This window comes from Macaca nemestrina, chromosome 3, assembly GCF_043159975.1.
Source record: "Macaca nemestrina isolate mMacNem1 chromosome 3, mMacNem.hap1, whole genome shotgun sequence".
NCBI classification, from domain to species: domain Eukaryota; kingdom Metazoa; phylum Chordata; class Mammalia; order Primates; family Cercopithecidae; genus Macaca; species Macaca nemestrina.
Genome location: NC_092127.1, coordinates 100,456,729 through 100,479,440, shown reverse-complemented (window position 1 = coordinate 100,479,440; position 22,712 = coordinate 100,456,729). Strand labels below are relative to the sequence as shown.

At 40.0% G+C, this 22,712-nt stretch overlaps 2 protein-coding genes across 7 annotated transcripts in view; one reads left to right on the top strand and one right to left on the bottom strand.

The window, feature by feature from the left end:
• The window catches only part of LOC105479630 (HECT and RLD domain containing E3 ubiquitin protein ligase 3), a 123,581-nt gene that overhangs the window by 95,825 nt on the left and 5,044 nt on the right, over positions 1-22,712 (top strand). For all 6 annotated transcript variants that reach the window (XM_011737698.2, XM_011737699.2, XM_011737701.2 and 3 more), the window contains 4 exons: positions 708-874; positions 4,325-4,391; positions 4,878-4,960; positions 22,353-22,536. In XM_011737698.2, the coding sequence (XP_011736000.2) occupies positions 708-874; positions 4,325-4,391; positions 4,878-4,960; positions 22,353-22,536 (501 nt within the window). The remainder of the gene's footprint in view (positions 1-707; positions 875-4,324; positions 4,392-4,877; positions 4,961-22,352; positions 22,537-22,712) is intronic.
• Positions 13,919-15,864, bottom strand: LOC105479629 (nucleosome assembly protein 1 like 5). The gene has a single exon (XM_011737697.3). The coding sequence runs from the start codon at positions 15,746-15,748 to the stop codon at positions 15,200-15,202; it is 549 nt and encodes a 182-aa protein (XP_011735999.1). The 5' UTR covers positions 15,749-15,864; the 3' UTR covers positions 13,919-15,199.

Below are 22,712 nucleotides of genomic sequence, written 5' to 3'. Positions count from 1 at the left end.
GGTAAGATCCAAGTCTTGTTATCTGAGAAGGGTAAAAAGAAACAGTGTGATAAGTTGGTTTTGTGACACGTGGAAGGTCAATAATCAAATATGTCTGATTTTAATAACAATGATAATATAGTATCACACACACATACATATGCATGTACAGTTTATTTTTGAAACTTCAGTAGGAGAGCTAAGTTTTTAAAGGCATTTTAATTTCAATCAGATGGTCATTTACATTTTTTTCTATGAGAGTTTTCTTCCTAGATCTGCACCATACCAAAAGGTAGCCACTAGGCACTAGCCACATGTGGTTATTTATATATTATTTATTTAAAATTAAGTAACAACAAAGATTCATTTGCTCCATTGTACTAGCCACATTTCCTGTGCCTAGTAGACACATGTAGCCAGTGGCTACCATATGAGATTGACAGAATAGAATGTTTCTATTGTGACTGAAAGTTCTGTTGGATAGCCCTGCTCTAGATGACTATGAGCTGTTCTCTGTATCACTAGGTGCAAATGCTTAACTCTGTCTACATTGCGTCTTTAAGGGATAACAACTTTTGTCAGTGTGTTTCTTTGCTACAGAAGGTAACTAAATATTAATGAGGCCTTTATTTTTTTATTTTGAAAATATTTTGAGGGAAACGGTAGAATGTTTGAAGGCCACAAACATTGCATTTCTTTTTTAACACATTTGTATATGTCCTAAAAAGTGTTTTGTAGAGCACAACTGGTTTCACTTGATTGGCATAACCTGTGGACTAGCTATCTACAACTCCACTGTGGTTGATCTCCACTTCCCATTGGCTCTCTACAAGAAGTTACTCAATGTAAAGCCTGGCTTGGAAGACTTAAAGGAGTTGTCACCCACTGAAGGAAGGTACAAAGCTAAAAGGCGATTGGTATCTGAAACTGTTGTGGCTATCTCTGGCATGAGGATTAAAGGTTGAAAATACTATCTGTACAAATCTGAGTTTATTGCATCCTATGGTTAAACCCTGTTATATGTGTTTTGTCTAAGATGTAGCTGTACAGCTACTTGCTTGAAACATTGCCTGTGTTATCGGTACAGTTGTCTCTTGATATCCAAGGGGCATTAGTTCCAGGACACCTTGCAGATACCAAAATCCATATATGCACAAGTCCTGCAGGGGCCCTAGAAGAACCCATGGATTGGAAAAGTTGGCCTTCCATGTCCTTGGGTTTTACACCCTGAAAATACTGTATCTTCTTTCTTTAATTACACTTTTTTTTGTTGGTGAGGCATAATAGATATACATATTTTGGGGATACACGTGATAATATAATACATTATATAATTTGTAAAGTTCAAACCAATGTAACTGGGATATCCATTACCTTAAATATTTCTCTTTATATTAGAAACATTTGAATTATTCTATTTTAATGGCCATACTTCCCAAAGTAATTTATAGTACTATAAATTTATAGATTCAATACTATTCCCATCAAGCTACCATTGACTTTCCTTTCAGAATTAGAAAAAACTACTTTAAATTTCATATGGAACCAAAAAAGAGCCCGTAGAGCCAAGACAGTCCTAAGCAAAAAGAGCAAAGCTGGAGGTATTACGCTACCTGACTTCAAACTATACTACAAGGCTATAGTAACCAAAATAACATGGTGCTGGTACCAAAACAGATATATAGACCAATGGCACAGAACAGAGACCTCAGAAATAACACCACACATATACAATCATCTGATTTTCGACAAACCTGAAAAAACAAGCAATGAGGGAAGGATTCCCTATTTAATAAATGGTGCTAGGAAAACTGGCTAGCCATATGCAGAAAACAGAAACTGGACCCCTTCCTTACACCTTATACAAAAATTAGCTCAAGATGAATTAAAGACTTAAATGTAAAAAACTCAAAACCATAAAAACCCTAGAAGAAAACCTAGGCAATACCATTCAGGACATAGGCATGGGCAAAGATTTCATGTCTAAAACACCAAAAGCAAGGGCAACAAAAGCCAAAATTGACAAATGGGATCTAATCGAACTAAAGAGCTGCACAGCAAAAAAACTATCAGCAGAGGGAACAGAAAACCTACAGAATGGGGAAAATGTTTGCAATCTATCCATCTGACAAAGATCTGATATACAGAATCTACAAGGAACTTAAACAAATTTACAAGAAAAAAAAAAAACCCATCAAAAAGTGGGCAAAGGATATGAACAGATGCTTCTCAAAAGAAGACATTTATGTGGCCAACAAACACATGAAAAAAAGCTCATCATCACTGATCATTAGAGAAATGCAAATCAAAACCACAATGAGATACCATCTCACGCCAGTCAGAATGGCGATTATTAAAAAGTCAGGAAACAACAGATGCTGGCAAGGCTCTGAAGAAACAGGAATACACTGTTGGTGGGAGTGTAAATTAGTTCAACCATTGTGGAAGACAGTGTGGTGATTCCACAAGGATCTAGAACCAGAAATACCATTTTACCCTGCTATCCCATTACTGGGTATATATCCAAAGGATTATAAATCATTCTACTATAAAGACACATGCACACATGTATGTTTATTGCAGCACTGTTTACAATAGCAAAGACTTGGAACCAACCCAAATGCCCATCAATAATAGACTGGATAAAGAAAATGTGGCACATACACAACATGGAATACTATGCAGCCATAAAAATGAATGAGTTCATATCCCTTGCAGGGACATGGATGAAGCTGGAAGCTATCATTCTTAGCAAACTAACACAGGAACAGAAAACCAAACACCACATGTTCTCACTTATAAGTGGGAGTTGAACAATGAGAACACGTGGATACATGGAGGGGAACATCACACACTGGGGCCTGTCAGCGGGTAGGGGGGAAGGGGAGGGGAAGCATTAGTACAAATACCTAATACATGTGGGGCTTAAAACCTAGATGACAGGTTGATAGGTACAGCAAACCACCATAGCACATATATACCTATGTAACAAACCTGCACAGTCTGCACATGTATCCCAGAACTTAAAGTAAAATAATAATAATAATAATAAAGCCTTTCTTTTTTTTTTTTTTTTTTTTTGAGACGGAGTCTCGCTCTGTCGCCCAGCCCAGGCTGGAGTGCAGTGGCGCGATCTCGGCTCACTGCAAGCTCCGCCTCCCGGGTTCACGCCATTCTCCTGCCTCAGCCTCCCGAGTAGCTGGGACTACAGGCGCCCACAACCGCGCCCGGCTAATTTTTTGTATTTTTAGTAGAGACGGGGTTTCACCGTGGTCTCGATCTCCTGACCTTGTGATCCGCCCGCCTCGGCCTCCCAAAGTGCTGGGATTACAGGCGTGAGCCACCGCGCCCGGCCATAAAAGCCTTTCTAACTGGGTGAAGAAAAAAGTAAAGATGTGTTTTCTTTAATATATATTTTATCTGTGTACTAATAACAAAACCAGACTTATTTTTGTCTCTTCAGTCTCAAGAAAGAAAAAAATATTTAAAAAGAAACTCATTTCACAGATTAACATTAGGGAGAAGGTGAACAACTATGATAGTTTTCTTGGCTGGTGAATTTTTGGAGTGTCTGAAATCAATCTTTTAAAATTATGTTGTTGTTAAGGACAGTTAGCAGTGTTTTATGCTGAATTACACAGAGACAGTATATTTTTATGGACACATTTGGCATGCAAAGTATCAGCTTTATATGCCTGTGCAATGCATAACCTCTCAAATACAACTTCTTTTCCTTTCTCCATCTCTTAAAAAAAAATTAGCGTGAGTGTATTTTAAGAAGAAGGCAATTCTTCTTCTTCCAACATGGCTCAGGGAAGCCAAAAGATTGGGCACCCCTGGTCTTTACCAAATAGAGACTTCTGCATTAACAAGTAAGCCATTAAAATTCCTAAGTGGATGTGGTGACTTTGTGCCTTTTTTTTTTTTTTTTTTTTTTTTTTATGATGGAAGGATTATTTTACTAATGCATAAGCCAGTGAAGCTGGCTGGAGGCCCCTGCAATACCATCTCCTCATTTATATATTTACACACACACTTGCAAACTACTTCAGAGTTAAGAGGACACAAGTATGTTAGGTTAAAAATCCATCTGAATTTCTTTTCAAGTCTAATAAGATTTGTCAGTAAGAAGAGAGAATAATTAATGAATGTTTTATAGGTCTAGTGCCATAATTATCTTCAAGGTGTAGGTACATGATTTTCTGTCCATCTGGATTTATGTTTATTCCAGAATCTCCTTTCATAGTTTTTCCTTGGAAATGATCTGGACGTGTAACTGAAGTAGAAACACTGTTGCAGCAGTATCTGACTTTCCACTTTTCCTTTTCTGTCATTCTATGATTAGGAGTCTCCAAGAGCTTTTAGATTACCCTGGGGAGGATGTGGAGGAGACTTTCTGCCTCAACTTCACGGTAAGAATTTCCACAGTTTACTTAGGATTGTGGCTGTCTCTCTTACCATCTGTAGAGTGATAATTAACATTAGTTCTTCTTCAAATCACAGAAAAACGTCAGGGACTTCTTTGAATCAAATTATTTTAGTCATAGCGTCTTGAGTGTTATAGGAGTTCAGTGAGTGTGTTGAATAAATGAATGAATGATTAATCTATGCACTTAGGAAAATTATTGAAGAAATAATCCTTCCTACTCTTGACACATATTCTTGAGTTCGTGTCATTTTCTCCTTGAGTGCATTTATTGGCAACTCCATGTCCTAAAACAAAAGATGTTTTTTAACGTGCTAATGTTTTCTGACTCAAGTTCTCATTATTCTCCCACTAATTTTCTGTAATAGTCATGGAACTACATTTGTTTCTAAAGCCTCTCTCAGTCATTTGAGTTCTACAAGATAAATGGTCAACAAAACTGAAATATTTCTTTTTTCCACCTTAAATATAGATCTGCCGAGAAAGCTATGGAGTGATTGAACAGAAGAAGCTGATACCTGGGGGAGATAATGTGACTGTGTGCAAGGATAACAGGTTAGTCCTGGCCTTGGACTGTTGCAGATGCTGCTACTTCATATTTCTGCAGTTTGACATTTAAAACCAAAATAAAAATTACTTTTTAACGTTAATACCTTCTTCAGAGGGGAGGTAAAGGTGATAGGGCAAGAATTTACAGATTTCAAATAATTTTTCTTTTTTTTTTTTGGGCGGACCCAGGCTAGAGTGCAGTGGCATGATCTCGGCTCACTGCAGCCTCCGCCCCTCCAGGTTTAAGCAATTCTCTGCCTCAGCATCTGGAGTAGCTGGGATTAGAGGCATGCACCACCACGCCCGTCTAATTTTTTATATTTTTAGTAGAGATGGGGTTTCACCATCTTGGCCAGGCTAGTCTTGAACTCCTGACCTCGTGATCCACCCACCTCGGCCTCCCAAAGTGCTGGGATTACAGGTGTGAGCCACCGTGCCTGGCCTAAATAATTTTTAATAGCAGAGCAAGCACCAGGACTAGATTCAGGAGATAACTGTTTTAGTTCTAGATCTGCATCTTTTTGGCTTTGACTCTGAGCAAGTTACATAAACTGTTTGGTTTCAGTTTTCTCATCTGCCAAATGGAGATTATAATCACTGTCCTCTCTGCTTCATGGGATGTTTGTGAGAATGAAATGAGATAATTTACAGGAAAATACTTTGGAATGGATGAACTGCCAGAGTCTAGCACAGAGTTTCTAGTATCTAACAGAGTGCCTGGCACAAAAGTACTCAAAAAATATGTGTTGAATAAATGAATTTTGTAAAGATGCTTACTATCACTGCTATTTTACTGCTGAATGATTTGTCGTAGAGGTTTTAAATTAAGTTATTCTCTCTGGATCATAACAACAAATTCAAGTACATTTGATTTTTCAGGATGATTCATAATCTCTGAGTTAACTCTTTAGAGGAGAGAAGATGCTCATTTTTGCTTACTTTTATATTAAATTATGCTAATCTGCATGAAATCAATTTACTTTACAAACACTGAGTGACTACTGTGTGTCAGCCATATTGCTGGGTATAGAGGGTGAATAACTTCCATCCTTAGAAGCTTGGGATTAGTTGAGAAGGGTCAATGTATGGAAATAATTGTGATAGCATCCAGTGTATGTGATAGAAGTTTTAGCCCAGGTGCCACGGTACTAGAGTAAGAGGTTACAACGCTTTTATCAGACATTAAAGAATGCAAGTTGGAGGAAACATTTTAGGCACCAAGTGAGTCGCGACTTTCTAGTTTGACACATGATAGAGAATGTCGGATACTTGTGGAGTGGGGACTGGTGTACGGATGAAGGGAGACTGTAGTAGCATCAGAGTGGAGGTTATCAAGGCCTTGAATGGCGCTTGGAGTAGAACATGGTTGGTTTCTATTTTAGAAAGATTACTTTGGGGGTCATGTGGAAATAGACCACGTGCAGGGATACCCATTAGGAGGCTTTTGAGGTAGCTCAGGTAAAGGATGGTAACAGCCAGAACAAAGGCAGTGGGAAACAGAGTTAGTTATATAACCAAATAGGAGCTAGTGTCTGATTATATATGGATGGTATGAGAGAGGCATATATTGATAATAATGCTGAAGTTTCTAATTCAAACACTAACTAATAGAAAACAGAGTCTATAAAGCAGGTTCAAGGGAACAAGTTCCATTTTGAATATATTGATTTTGATATGTCTGTGTGATACCCAGGTGATTGTGTTTAGAGCAGAAAATTTATATATCTCAATAAAGAAGTCTTATATGGATATTTTTTAATTAGTTATGTGAGCCTCAATCACCATTGAATTTGAGGTTGCTTACAGCAAGAATTAACAAGAAAGAAGTGGTGAAATGAAAAACAAGGACAAGGAAAATGTAATTTCTTGGAGGAGCTATATAAGTTAGAATAAAATGCAGACTCTTGAGGATGTGAGCATAATTCGCCCATAGGCTAGCGATGAAACTTGTTGGCTTAAGGAAAGGGCAGGTAGGGGGTGGGAAAGGTGAGAGAATGACAGTCTTTCTTTGGAAGCCTTTAGAGAGGAAAGCAAGGTTTCATTTAAGCTATGAAAAAAGATACGGATGTGGAGGACCTAGATGCTGTTTGTACGCATGCAGGAAAATTAAGTAAAACTCACTCTGGACTTTTACTGGCTTCTTCCTCTAAATACTTGGGAAGATGCAATTGGAGATCCTATTAAATTCAGTCTATCCAAGTGATCTATCTTGGTTTTCTTCCACAATCTTTCCTTTTGAAAATAGGAATGGGCTGGGTGCAGTGGCTCATGCCTGTAATCCCAGAACTTTGGGAAGCCAAGGTGGGTGAATTGCTTGAGCTCAGAAGTTCAAGACCAGCATGGGCAAGATAGCAAAACCAAGTATCTAAAAAAAATACAAAAAAAAAAAAAGAGAAAATTAGCCAGATGTGTGGTAGTGCATATCTGTACTTCCAGCTACTCAGGAGGCTAAGGTGGGAGGATCACTTGAGCTTGGGAAGTGGAGGCTGTCGTGAGCCATGATCATGCCTCTGCACTCCAGCCCGGACAACAAACCAAGACCTCATCTTCCAAAAAAAAAAAAAGAAGATAGAAAAATATTGACAGACTTCTATCCTTGACTTTTTTGTTTTTTGAGACGGAGTCTCACTGTGTCTCCAAGGCTGGAGTACAGTGGTGCAATCTTGGCTCGCTGCAACCTTCACCTCCTGGGTTCAAGTGATTCTTCTGCCTCAGCCTCCCCCGTAGATAGGATTACAGGCGTGTACCACCATGCCCTGCTAATTTTTGTATTTTTAGTAGAGACAGGGTTTCACCATGTTGGCCAGCCTGGTTTCGGACTCCTGACCTGGGCTGATCTGCCCGCCTCAGGCTCCCAAAGTGCTGGGATTACAGGCATGAGCCACTGCACGCAGCCCATCCTTGACGTTTTTAAAAAACAACTCGAAGCTAGTATGATCTCATAGAGCATTCAGTAACCTTTTTTTTTTTTTTTGTCATGTAAACCTTCCAGACTATCCAAGAAGCCTCAGCTTTGGGGAAAGTGAGCTTTAGTATCAGAGTTGAGTGAAATGATGCAGAAGCCACCTAGACACCCAACAAAAATGGCTTCAGTTGATGGAATTATCTTGGCTCTAGAAACCTAATATAGAGGCTAGTTTTGATTCAAGTAAGAATGTTGCAATCAAAACCCTTGATAAGAATCTCTTGGGGCTAAAAGCAGTTTCCTTTGTCTATATAACATTGGTACTTTTGTTAACAGTAAATAATTTATTTTCAGGTTGTTTATTTCCTTAGTAAGAACAGGCTTTTTATTCCATATAGTCATATAATGTTTTTAGAATTGGGAAAATTTGTGGCAGATCATAAAGCAGATTTGTTAGCCCAGTTGATTTCTCTTCCCTTCTTGTTTTGGGGATTGCTTTAAACATTGCACATGTGTGCAAGTACATATGTAGATACATATATAGCCTTTAGTCTTTCAATCAATGTCTTAGCTTTTGCATTAGGTTTCAGACAAGATAATGTGTGCATCATTCGTTAGAAGCTAACAGTGGGATAGGCAAGCATCCTGAGGAAGGGGAACATTCACAATGTCCTCATCCTTTGGTGGGTCATCATAGTGCTCTGTGAGTATGATACAGTGGCTGGGGAAATGAATGACCTAGTGCAGGAATAGGCAATTGGCGATGTAGTCTGCAGTTGAGGCAGTTGCCAGAACTTTTTACTCCTTTTCATATCTTTGTCAAGTATTTCTCTTAGCATATTTTTGTCTCTGTTTTTTGCTCTGTTTCTAAGTCTGAATTTTTCTCTCTTTCTGTTTCTTTGCTTCTCTCTCCCTGTCTTTCTCCTTATTCAAAAGACATTTCTTTGAATCAACAGTTGAATTGACTCAACAGTTGTGGGAGAAACTGTGCAGGAATAGTAAAATATAACACAGTTTGTTTAGGGTGATAAGCTGTTCTCAGATGCAACCATAAATGGAATATGAAGACTAAATTGGGTGGTTGAATCTGAAGGCGTTCAGAGAAATCAGCTTGGACAGATGCATCTGGGAGGACAGATACGGGATAGAGCTAAGTTTGGAAGCCTACTAAGATTTGGATACTAGAAAGTAGAGAAGAGGACATAAATATGAAAGGTGCTCTGTAAAGGGATGGAAAAATCTGAGTTGTCAGTTCAGACAGAGAAATTTTGATTGTGTTATACTATGTTCATGATGTATGGAACAGCTTCTGTACTAGGTAGAAATTTAGATTTTGGTTTTTCAGAGTACTCATTGAGTGCACTGTGAACTCATCCATGCTGCTTTAGGCACTGCTGTACATGTCTGTGTCACTCAGTGACAGGCAGGAGACCCTGTTGCTGTCACAGTTACCTGTTTGTCTTCGTTTGGGCTGCTGTAAAAAAGTAGCATAAACTGGATGACTTATAAACAACACAAATGTATTTGTCACGTTCTGGAGACTGGAAGTCAAAGATTAGGCTGCCAGCATGGTTAGGTTCTGGCGAGGGCCTTCTTCCACGTTGCAGACTGCTGACTTCTTGTTGTATCCTAGCATGGTGGAGAGCAGGGATGGAAAGCAAGCTCTCTTGTGACTCTTATAAGGACACCAGTCCCATTCATGGTTACTGCTGTACTCTTTACTATAGCTGTTTTGGTTAGGGACCACCAGAAAAAGACATGAATGAATTTTTTTTCTTTTCATTTTATGCTGCACAAAATAGAAGTCTTACCAACAAAGTACATTGAGGTCCTGGTAAGAAAGGCTGTATGAAGTTATAAAAAGTTGATCATTATAGTCATTATTTCCTTGGTTATATGCCATAATCTAGTCATTGGCAGTCCTACGTTTTATGACTAAGAAAATGAAAGAACTGTAAGAAGAATATTATTCTACTGTACTTTTAGGCAGTTGTATACACAGATACTGCTAGCATTGAGGCTGTTTTTGTTAACAGTAAGATATTTGCTAGCATTGCTGCCCCAGGGGAAAATGCCAGAGGAATACCAATTCCATATTCATAATTTATTCCATTTCATTTGGTTTTAAAATGCTTTCTATCCTTGGACAGAACCTACAAATGAGTTGTAGGCATCCAGGTAAAAGAACATCTGTGGCTAATTACTGGTGGCTGCATCATAGACAAATCTTGCCACCAGCTGGTAGTCACATCTGGATAATACTGTATCACATGACTACTCATGGTTAAGCATTTCTTATGGTCTATAACATGGTGTTATTACCATTAGTGAAAAACCCACATATTGTTCTAGATTAACTAACATTTACTCAATTTGATGCAATCAGATTAAATGCAATTGCTGTCTTCCCATTTTCCCCATATTAAAAAAGACAGATGACACACACATGGGGCTGGGGGGGCAGTGGGGGGGCGGAGAGTAGAGTAAAAGGATCACATAGTGAGAAATGCCAAACTTAAGGTAAGTGCTTCAGAGGGCATCTAGATTCTATAGTGAGAAGCTGAGAATAAAACTCATGCATGACAAACACTTCTTGCTCCTTAAGATCTTCAGGACTGCTGGCAGACTTCAGTTGATCTTTCAGGATAGTTTCTGAGGGATGCAGTCTTTAAGATCTGCATTGTATTTGCATTGGACTATTACAGGAACAGCAGAATTAAAATGCCGGTAACACTTCTTGAGTGCTTACCATGCGTCAGACATTATTTGAAATATTTGACATGTAAGCCTTCCCATTTACTGATGAGGAAACTGAGGCACAGATAGGCATAAGTCTCTTGTTCAAGGTTGCAGAGCTAGAAGTCCAGGATTCTAAACCAGAGCCAGGATTCAAAGCCAGGTGGTTTGAGTCAGACTGCACTCCATGGGCATCAGCATCTGACCTCTCAGGGGCTAAGGCTGGGGCTCGAGAGTTCCCATCCTCCTTTCCCCCTAGGAAGAAAAATGACTTTGAAGACTTTGCTGTTTTTCATTTCAGGCCAACTAGGTAATGTTTTTAAAAAGCAAAATTGGAATAGCTAAAAACATAACTATATACATATGAAATGGAGTGTCTGAATTTTTAAACTTAGGTGAAGACAATGCTTATATTTAAAATGCTATTACAAAGTCCTTATGAACACCCTTAATAATGACTGCATGGTCTGCTATGTGAATGTGTATTTTTCTGTTTCTTCACTGTTTAATATTTGACTTGTTTGTATGTTCTTTTTTATTCCTCTTTTTTCTCTTCCCCCCACCACCATTTTTAATAAGACTATGTCAAGTATCTTTTGTGTATAAAGGATTTTGTATCTTTAAAATTGCTTTTTAATGATAAGGTCTCAGGGGTGAAATGGAATTAAAATGTATAACATTTGAATTTGTTGATAGGTATTTTTGATAAATTTATTTTGCTAATGAATTATACTCCCTTATATGTCATTATCACCATTTCACCCAGTTCTTAGAAAAATGGTGTGTATTCTTTAAAAAAAAAAAATGAAAAAACTAAAAAGAAATTTAATCTCACTTACAAAATGTTGCATTTCTTTCACACATAGGCTACTTTACATACTCTACACAGTACTGATCTATTTTACTGCTGTTTACCTCTAAAATATTTTGTTTAAAAAATGAATTAACTAGAAGGTGGTGGTTGCACAGCATTGTGAATGTACAAATGCCACTGAATTGTTCCCTTTAAAATGGTTAATTTTGTTATGTGAATTTCACCTTAATAAAAAAAAGTGTGTATGTATGTGTATATGTGTAAATGTGTCTATGTGTATGCATTGAGTGTACATTCTCAGGTAGAGAGAGCTGCCATGCCATTTTTCACAGTAAGCATCGTCATGCCAGTTTTCTGTGTAATACTCAGAGAGTTGGTTGTGTATTGCATGCTGCCTTTCTTTCTTTCTGCCAGTTAATTTTTGCTTTGTTGACTAATTTTGGCCTATAATAGGTTGAAAATGGTTTATGAATGATAGTGTTTGACCTACCTTGAAGCAAGGGTATCCTGCTAGATGCAGGTTTTAGGGTTGCCAGAGAAGCTATGAAATAAACAGTCTAGGAAAGAGTATAAAGATTAGCCTAGTTAGGAAATGGCAGAAATCGCTTGACATCACAAACATCCCTGTATCCTTAGAGAAGTGGCCAACAGTGGTACAGCCGGTAGCTAGAAAACCCCATAGCTAAAGTGTTATCATAAACAAAAGGATTGCTGGCCAGAGCACAGAGCTAGGAACACTTGTCTCTAGACTCTGCCAGAGCCCCAGCTCACCTAGTGCTGCAGGTTCAGGAACACGCAGTAGTAGGTGAGTTCTTTCTGCCTCAGTCAGGGTTTGCAGTCTTTCCTCTTTTTAGAGACTCTGCTGATGTCCTTTATGTATTTCTCTAGTAGGACTTAATAATTTTCATATGATTCATAGGAACTCTTCATTATGTTTAAGACTACTAACCCTTTGCCATCTATATCTATTGTAGGTTTTATTCTGTTTTTGCTTTTGAAAATGTAGTGTGTGTCTTTAACTCTGTGATTTCTTAATTTTTGTGTTGTCATGTCTGTTACTTCTTTTGGTCTTATATCACTCTTATCCGAGCCATTCCCTGTCCAGTAATTGATGTAATTGATAAATATTTAGTATATTTTCTTCAATTAGTCTGTAGTCAGAGGTAAAAATCTAAACTGTTTCCAAATTGCTAAAGGTTTTCTTAGCTGTTCTTAAGGTGAGCATTATGGTAATTATATTAGGTTCCAGATCCAGTTTGAGTTTTGATTAGAATTGTGATAAAAGTTAATTTGGGAAGAACTGATATTTTTGTGATATTCAATCTTACATCCAAAGGCTTATGTTACATTTATTTGTTTTTTATTTTTACATAGGTTATACACATTTCTTATTAGAGGTTTTAGCCTTTCCCATGTATTTTGATCATTATTAGTGCCTATAAATGGTTATGGGTTTTTGTGTATTTATCTGATAACTGGTCAATTCATCAAACTTATTAAATTGAATTGTTTTTCAGTTGATTCTCTTGGGTTTTCTATACATAAAAAACATTTCCCAATACTTATACCTCTTATCTGTGTTTCAATCATTTTTGCTTTTTACTGTACCCAGAAAAATAGTAAAATGATAATCTCATTCCTGGATATAAGAAATGAATATTAAATTTTATTAGATTTTTTCTCTATTAAGATAATCATATGATTAAGATAATCAGAACTTCGTATGTAATATACTATTCTGATTTTCTCTTTTGGTTGGCCTGAGCATAAGGAAGATTAACATTACCTTAAGGTTGTTTGTACTCAACAATCTGTTGTTATTAGCAACAGGTCAGTGCTGCCTTCTACTCCCTAGGATAAAGCAATTTAATTTTGCTTCTTTGTAATTTTAACCCTGCAGGGAAAATGAAGCAAATGGCATCTGATTTTTTAATTTTTTTGGAGTCCAGTTTTTAAAAAAAACTCTGCTTAATTCAGAATGAAGCAAACAAAGTTGAAATAGCCTTTTTTGTATATTTTTAATGTTATATTGAAGTCTTTTATCCTTTCTGGGAGATAATAAAAACTTGATATTATGTTGAGGAAACCAAAACAAGATAGTTTATTTAATTTCCTGTGTTTCTGAATTAAAGGCCACATTCTTCTCTCATAATAAGGAATCAGAAACATGGGAAGGCATTGATGTAGTGATGTCCATTTCTCCCATTTTGTAACAGGAGAGAAGGAGGATTGAATTTCCAATCACTGTCTTTATCTTTCATGTAATAATAATAGCTAAGAATTATTCAGCGCTTACCATGGTTTGGATGCTATTCTATAGGCGTTATATGTATTAATCCATTTGCTCTTCATAGTAACCCATGAGGAAGGGACTATTCCTATTCCCTTTTGTAGATGAGGAGAAATTGAGCACTGAGAGTATTAGCTGAGTTGCCTAAGGTACATTACTAATAGGAGGCAGAGCTGGGATTTGAATACAGGCAGTCAGAGTACCGAGACTTTTATATATTTTTTTTTGAAAATACTGTTTTATTAACACCACAGTGGTAAACATCTTTAAGCTTATGTTTCTTTATAGATCACTGGCTCACACATAATTCAAAACCCACACAGAAGCTAAGAGCCTTTACATTAAATATATTCTTCCTAAAAATCCTTACTGTATGCGTCTGTCCTCAAGCAGTAAAATTTGATTATGCACCATTTTATAATATGTCACATTTACATAGCAAAATAATGAAGGCACAGCTAATACAAGCAAACTTAAATCCTTTCTACTTCTGAGCTGGGGGTAGGGGCACACACTTGGATTGGTTCTTCAAGTATATATTTTTTCCAAACATTAGCTTCAGTGAAGAGTTCTGATGATTTTCACAGCTACACCCTAAAAGCTACATGACAGAAAGACGTCACAAGGATCAAAGTACATAACACTGGATACACATGCTTTACAGAATTTGCTACATTCTACATCTCTTCAAGTAAATTAATATTTCTAAAACACTAGGTAAAGTGATTTAATACTTAAACATATTTGGGGTATTTTTTACGTCTTTGTAAATAGACACTACTAAGAAAACACAAACATGAGATTGTAACTAATGAATACATATGTTGACAGTATTTTACAGGTTTTACACCCTCCTTCTTGGAACCATGTTATTCTCTAAATTCAAATACTCAAACATTTTTCAGAACTTGAAATGGCAGTTTTCCTGGCCTTATTAACAGTAGTGTCATGATCTCCATTGCAGTCTTCCTCAGTGCCATCAATCTCCTGTGAAGTGTAAAGCTGATGTCTGCGTTACAAAAGCAAAGTCTCAAAGATGACGTTTTTCTTGGGGTCTGCCTTCTCTGCACAGCGAAATGTCATGAGTAAAGAAATTTAAGAATTAAGCACTGAAAACGTGTTCAGTCATGGCCTGGGTGTTCCATGTGTAGCGTATGCTGTGTTATGAATGGGTTTCAAAGTGACGTTCTTTACTTCGCATCTACTAACACCCTTTGTAAACCTCAATCCTCATAGAAGAGACCATGAAAACATAATTTTGGGTTTAATTCGGTTTTCTTTAACACCTTTTGATATATTTATTATGTTCAAAATGAAAAATTTGAATCGAGCTGGCCAGGATCTAATTGCTTCAATTTAATCTATTTTAGGAATGTCAGAATAAATTCACATTGTATTTTGGTCAAAAACCTGAGCCTTTTTAAGTCCACCAATATTCTGGGAAAAACAAAACCAAGCTGTTTTCTTCGTGGGCTTTCTCTTCATCCATCTCTGCCCCCCTTACTTCTTGGCGTCATCAGGCATCTCGGCGTGGGCATCGTCATGTTTGGCCCCCGCGGCAGCCTCTGCTGCAGCATCCTCCTCCTCCTCCTCTTCCCCCTCCTCCTCGTCATCCTCGTACTCCTCTTCCTCCTCCTCCTCCCCCTCCAAGGTCCATGCACACCCCTCCATCTCGCCGGTGAGCTCTTGGATCTTGGCGAGTAGGGGCTTATATATGTCATTATACTTTTTTTCCAGAGCCTGAAATTCCTTATCAAATTTGGCTTCTATCTTATCGCATCGCTTCTGCAGCTTTTTGAGGGCCAGGACTCGGCATTTCACCGAATTAGGCAGGCTCTCGATAAAGTCATTTTTCGGCTTTGGGGCATTCTCTGCAGGGGTCTGGGGCTCCTCAGCCATCTGACCAGCCGCGCTGTCAGGGTCTCCAGCCGCGCTGTCACAGTCTCCACCCTGCGCACCGCCTTCCGCCATTACCTCCTCCGCCGCTGCCTCCGCCGCTGCCGCCGCCTGGCTAGGCTCCGCAGGCCCCTGGTTTTCCGAGTCGGCCATGTTAGAGGAGAAGCCGCAGAGGTCTAGGAGGGATCCCGCAGAGGCCCTGCACCCGAGCTGGTCCAGAGAGATCTTGCGGATGCGGCAAGTGGCGGTGACGCGCGGCCGCGGGAATGACGTCGGCCGCGGCCCCGCCCCCTGCTTTTGCGGCACTTGACTGGCTCCCCACTATCAGCTGACGGCCGTGCGCTCATACTGCACCAGATTCCTCCTGTTGCTACCCTGACGTCTCCTGGGCCCTCAACACCAGCCTGTTGGACAGACACCCTGTTCCCAGCCCACCCATGTACCCACCCCCTGTAGAGCTGGGCTGGGAGTGTCAGTGGCTGCCCGAGGTGCTGCTTCAGGAACTGCGTAGATGGCCTCAGCCCGTTTTCCGTGTGCTCCTCACCCCCATCCAGGCCCTTCTACAAATGCTAGTACATATGTCTTCGCTTACCTCTGCATCTCTCTCCATAGCTGGCATTTGATCACCTCTTAGATTCCTCCACATTCCTCTCCAGGCAGTGGAGGAACGGGCAAGCTGGCTCCATTCTACCCTTTTGGGGACCTGGGGAGCATATGTGTGGATAGGGCAGCTTGCATATCCAAGCTCTGTACCCGTGTGTGCACCCAACACCCCCTTGGCCATCCCACACACCTGGCGACACATACCCTGGTGGCAAGGTTGTCTCTCAGCAGGACACCCCTGGAAGCAGTTTTGGAGTCATTTGGGTAGGAAATCTCAGAGCTCCCAGTGTCCTGGTATGTGTTCTAGAAGGTTCTACAGAATCTTTGGCCTGTGGGAAGTACTAAAGCTTGAGGAGGGCTGAAAAAAACAAGTCTCTCTAAAGCATGGGGCCCAGGGCCAAGGCCCCCTCTTATCTTGGTTAAAGCGTGTGCCATCTATCCCACCCTGCTCACTTTCGTCTTCCCGGGCTTCCCCCAACACCATCTGCTTTCCTGCCTTCCCCATTATCTGTTTTCACACCTTTCCTTGCCACCATCTTCTCCCTCCCTCCTGCCCCTCCCCCGCACTGTGTTATGCCCCACCTTCTGCCCATCTTCTTCCCCCTTTCTTCCCCACTCACTGCCTTCTTCCTCACCTTCTCTCCTCCCCGCACTGTCCTTTTCCCCACCCCTTCACCCTCTTCTTCCCCACCCTCCTCACCCTCTTCTTCCCCACCCTCCTCACCCTCTTCTTCCCCACCCTCCTCACCCTCTTCTTCCCCACTCACTGCCTTCTTTCTCACCTCCCCCGCCCCCGCACTGTCCTTTTCCTCACCCTCCTCATCCTCCTCTTCTCCACTCAGTGCCTTCTTTCTCACCTCCCCTCCACCACTGTCCTTTTTCTCACCCTCCTCACCCTCTTCTTCCCCACCCTCCTCACCCTCTTCTTCCCCACTCACTGCCTTCTTCCTCACCTTCCCCCCACCCGCGCCCTTTTTCCTCATTCTCCTCTTTTCTTCCCCACCCTCTTCACCCTCTTCTTCCCCATCTTCCTCACCCTCTTCTTCCCCATCTACCTCACCCTCTTCTTCCCCTCCCCCAGCCCCACCCTCTTCCCACCTCACCCACCCCCACCTCACCCACCCACCCAGCCCCACCATCTTCTTCCCCACCCACCCACCCAGCCCCACCGTCTACTTCCCCACCCACCCACCCAGCCCCACCGTCTTCTTCCCCACCCACCCACCCAGCCCCACCGTCTTCTTCCCCACCCACCCACCCAGCCCCACCGTCTTCTTCCCCACCCACCCACCCAGCCCCACCGTCTTCTTCCCCACCCACCCACCCAGCCCCACCGTCTTCTTCCCCACCCACCCACCCAGCCCCACCGTCTTCTTCCCCACCCTCTATCTTCTTCCCCACCTTCCCCCACCTTCTTCTTCCTGTCTTCTTTCCCACCTTCTTCTTCTCCATCTTCCCCGATGGGCTTCTTCCCTACCTTCCCCCACGGTCTTCTTCCCCACCTTCCCCCCAACCCTCTTCTTTACCCTGCTCACCATCTTCTTAGTGGCTCACTGTCTTCTTCTCTACCTTCTTCCCCCGTCCCATATATCATCTCTTTTGATGGCTACAGCTACCTTGAGATTAGGAAGGATGTTTCTCATTTTACAGATAGTAAACTTAGAAGCAAATATGGTGAAATCATCTTACTGCATGTATCACTTAATTGGCAGATTCAGGGGCAGAAAATAGGCCTTTTGACCCCTATAGTATGGAAGTTGTGACAGACTTAAAAAAAAAAAAAATCCCAAATTTTGGTTAAATTCACTTGACTAACTTAACCTGCTTAAAATATTTAGGGCATACTCATCTTTCAAGATTTTTATTTTCCTGTCTCAACAGATCTTAAAACTTAGTGTTAAACTAGACTGTATTTTAAAAAGTCTGGCTCATTGAGGTATCATTTACATAACAGTAAAATTTGCACTTTTGGGGGTGCTTTCACAAGCAAGTACAGTAATGTAAGCACTGTAGTAATCAAGATATAGAACAGTAAATCGCCCCCTAAAGGTCCCTTGTGACCCTTCCCCAACATCCAGCCCTGGTGAGCACTGAGCTGTTCTCTGTCTCAATACTTCTGTTCTATCCAGAATGACAGGTAAATTGAATTATATGAATGTAGCCTTTTGAGCCTGGCTTTTTTCACTAGCACAGTACATTTGAGATTCATTGGTGTTGTTGTATATATTGGTAAATTTATTTTTTATTATTTTTTATTTTACTTTTTATTATTGGATAGTATTCCCATTTGTGTTGTTTCCAGTTTTTCGTAATTGTGAATAATGCTGTGATCATTCATCTACATGTTTCTCTATGAGCATAGACTTTTATTTCTCTTGGGTAGATACCTAGCAGTGGGATTGCTGGGTCATACAGTAAATGTATGCTTAACTTCATAAGAAGCTGCCACATTGTTTTTCATAGTGGCTTTAGTCTGTTTAGCAGTGTTGCTAGAAAGGAATACTGGAGGCTACTAGCTAGAAGGTTCAAGATTGGGCATCTAGATGGTGAGTCTCAGGCTGCTTCCTGAGACTGTTGAGCTATTTCTACCAATAGTCTCAAGTGAAATCTAGATTTTTTCTGTCAAGCTCCTCAAAACTCTTCCAGGCTCTACCTATTTCCTAATTCCAAAGGCACATCTACATTTTTAGGTATTTGCTGTTGCAGTACCATACTTCTTAGTACCAAAATCTGTGTGTCAGTGTTCTCCAGAGAAACAGAACCGATAGGGTGTGGGGCCAAGGGGGGCGGGGGCAGGGACAGATTTATTTTAAAGAATTGGTTCATGTGATTGTGGAGGCTGTCAAGCCTGAAATCTGTAGGATAGGCTATCAGGCTAGAAATTCTGGCAAGAGTTAATATTGAAGTCTTGAGTCCAAAGACAGTGTGGAGGCAGAATTCTTTCCTCTTTGGAGGACCTCAAGTCTTTTTCTCTTAAGGCCTTCAACTGATTGGATATGGCCTACCTACATTATGGAGGGTAACTTGCTTTAATCAAAGTCTATGAATTTAAATATTAATCCCGACTAAAAAAATATCTTAACAACATCCAGACTGGTGTTTGACCAAACAACTGGATGCCATAGCCTTGCCAAGTTGACTTATAAAATTAACCATCACAGTCTGTAATAAAAATTGTTGTGATGGCGTTTCTCTTGGGTAATTGTATCAGAAAAATGTCATTAGTTTAGTGTAATGGGTTTCAGAGAAGTGAAGTGTTATATATGGTGTGAGAAACTTTCAGTATCAATGATTAACATGTACAATACTCTTTTTACATTAGTGGCTTTATTTTAAAGATTGCAACTTATACCATTTTAAAAATGGGAAAAGAAAGGCTTACTAGTTAGATACAGAACATGGCAGAGCCTGGATTTGAACCCCTGTCTGCCTCACTTATCCACTGTATCACACCATTTTTTGGTTAGTTATTGGTATGAATGGCGAACATGTAAAAAGTATCTGCTTGGAGGAAACCCAATAATTCAAATGTAGCTCTATAAAGTGTTAAATTACAGTGATGGATAAGTAGTAAATAACTATCTTCATGATGTGAAGTTTTAAAATTGTTTTTAATCTAAAACACAGAAACTACATAGAATAATGTAACAAGTATTTGCATATATGATCCACAGTCAACAGGTATTTGCTTCAGATTTTTTAATAAAAGAAAAAAATTACTGATACCGCTCAACTTCTTTTTGTACGTACCCTTAATTCCATTCCCCTCTTCCCACCCTTCTTTCTTACACAGAGAAAACTCTTATGAATTTGATTTTTTAAAATGTTTTTATAATAAACATGTATATTAAAACAGATTTTTTTTTTTTTTGGAGACAGAGTCGTGCTTTGTCACCCAGGCTGAAGTACAGTGGCGTGATCATGGCTCACTGCAGCCTTGACCTCCTGGGCTCAGGCGATCCTCCCGCCTCAGCCTTCTGAGCAGCTGGGACTACAGGCATGCACCACCAGGCCTGGCTGATTTTTTGTGGAGACTGGATCTCGTCGTGTTGCCCAGGCTGGTCTTGAATTCTGGGCTCAAGCCATCTGCCTGCCTCAGCCTCCCAAAGTGCTGGGATTATAGGCATGAGCCACCGCACCTGGCTAGACAAAGATCTTTTTACATTAATGTCTTTGTTTTTAAAAATGAACACTTAAACGTCTTACATATGCATATGTATAATTTCATACTCATAAGCAAAATCTTATATCCATAACAATACGATAATACTAGCTAATACTTACAAAGCAGTTGTTATACACCAGCCTTGGTTTAAGCACTCTTACATGTACTCACTCATTTAATCCTAAAGCACTTCCATGAGTTATCTACTCTTACTCTCCCCATTTTACAAATGAGGACACAAGAGGCATGGAGAAATTAAATAACTTGCCCAAGGGTCACAAGTTCTAAGTGACAGACCTACTAACTTTTATAAGTAGCATTGATTTAAGTGTTAAAACACAACTTACATAAATGCTGTCATATTTTACTGAACATGCAAATACTTGATTTTCACTCAGCATTGTTCCTGAGATTCTATTCATTTTGCTAACATTAGATCTAGTTAATTCCATTAAAGTGCTCTGCTTTATGGTTTCCATCATATGACTCTGCCATCTTTTCCTTGTCCGTGTTCATATTAATGGATATTTAGTTTTGTTTCTCTGAATTCTCTGTATTACAAGAAAATGCTGCAGTAAACTTCCCTGAAGTCATCTTCCTGTGCACATATGTTAGCATCTCTGCATTACCTGCCCGCTAGCACAGTAGCGTTATCAAGGGTATTTACATTTTCACCTTCTCTAGGTATTCACAGAATTTCCCCCCAAAATGTTTATGTCTATGTTCACAGTTTATATTTCCACTTGTGAGAGACTGAATATACCTACGGACAGTGGCCAGGCCATATATAAAAATGGAGCTGAGACCCACAGTCTGTAGCAACCTGCCCAGGAAACCAACCTCTTATCTGCAATAAGCAGCCCAGGAAGCCAGCCTGCTCTAAGTCAGACTTGCAGGGAGCCTGATTGCCATCTCTCTTGATACCTTTTGTAACGGTGGGCCCAAATAGGCCAGGATGTGATTAATAAACAACTTCCTTAATTTTTGTTCCTACTTCCAACTTAGAACCAACCAGAGAAAGCCAAATATGCACCCTTAACCAGTCACATAGGATGCCCCACTTCTAGTTATAGCCCACCTGCAGCTTCCCCAGGCTAGCAGCCTCCAATCAGAGTGTACCTGAAGCCTTCCCTCTTTCCACTGTAAAGCTTTTCCACTCCTCTGCTTGACTTTGAGTCTCTTCCACAGCACAAGTGACAGTGGCAGACTCTCTTGCTATAGCAGCTCTGAAAAAATAGCCTTTGCTCTTCTCATTTGGTTGATCTTCATATATTTCCATGGTTGCGATATGTGGCTCCCATCATTACAGTTTATCTTCCTACCAGCTGCCTATGAGGTTTCCGTTTTCCCTACACCTACACCATATTGATATAATCTCGTTTTTAACCTTACACCTGTCTGATGAGTGCAAATGACAATTCACTGGTCTTCATTTGCATTTGCCTGATTATTAGTGAGATGGAGCTATTATTTGAGATGGTTCTTTCCAGACATAAAGGTTTTATAAACAAAGAGTTATAAAATTAACCTTTTAAAATAGGTGAGGATACGAATGTCAAGTGGTTTAGCTTTATTTGTTTCTGAGGATAGGGAAAGTGGCCTAGAACTATTATCTCAGACTTTTTATTTTAAGCAGAAAAAGTCTTATTATTTTTTCCACACTAAATTTTAAGCAGGACTTTTAACATGAAAACTGGAATACCTCAGGTAAAGCCAGTAGTTTAGTTCTACTTACCTGGCCTGCTCCCCTTCCTACCTGTCTTATCCTTCCTTGGATCATCTGAGGCACTTGGTGGAATGTTAGGGCTGGGGCTGGAGAGGGAGGAGAGGAGAGCTGGTAACCTATATGATGCTTTAGGATGCCTCCTGATGTGAACATTTGATGAAATTCCATTTTTTATCACTCCCAATCTCAGTGTAGAAGGGTAACTTCATAAGCTTTATAAGACTTTGAGCTAAATGTATTTGATTTCTTTTGTGTTCTGGCAGGCAGGAATTTGTGGATGCTTATGTCAATTATGTCTTCCAAATCTCAGTTCATGAATGGTACACAGCCTTCTCTAGTGGCTTCCTAAAGGTGTGTGGTGGCAAAGTACTTGAGCTCTTCCAGCCTTCAGAACTGAGGGCTATGATGGTGGGGAACAGCAACTACAACTGGGAAGAACTGGAAGAGGTAAGCACAAAAGATCCTTTAACTCCTTTAACTTCGGCGAAGCAGCAGCAGCTTGGGGAGGTGTTCCCAGAGCCTGGTCTCGTTCTAAGCATACTGTGGTTGAGTTAGATTTAGAGGTGTCCTGTATCTGAGCACTTATTTCTTAGCCTCAAATGCAAATGATATATAATGTCCAC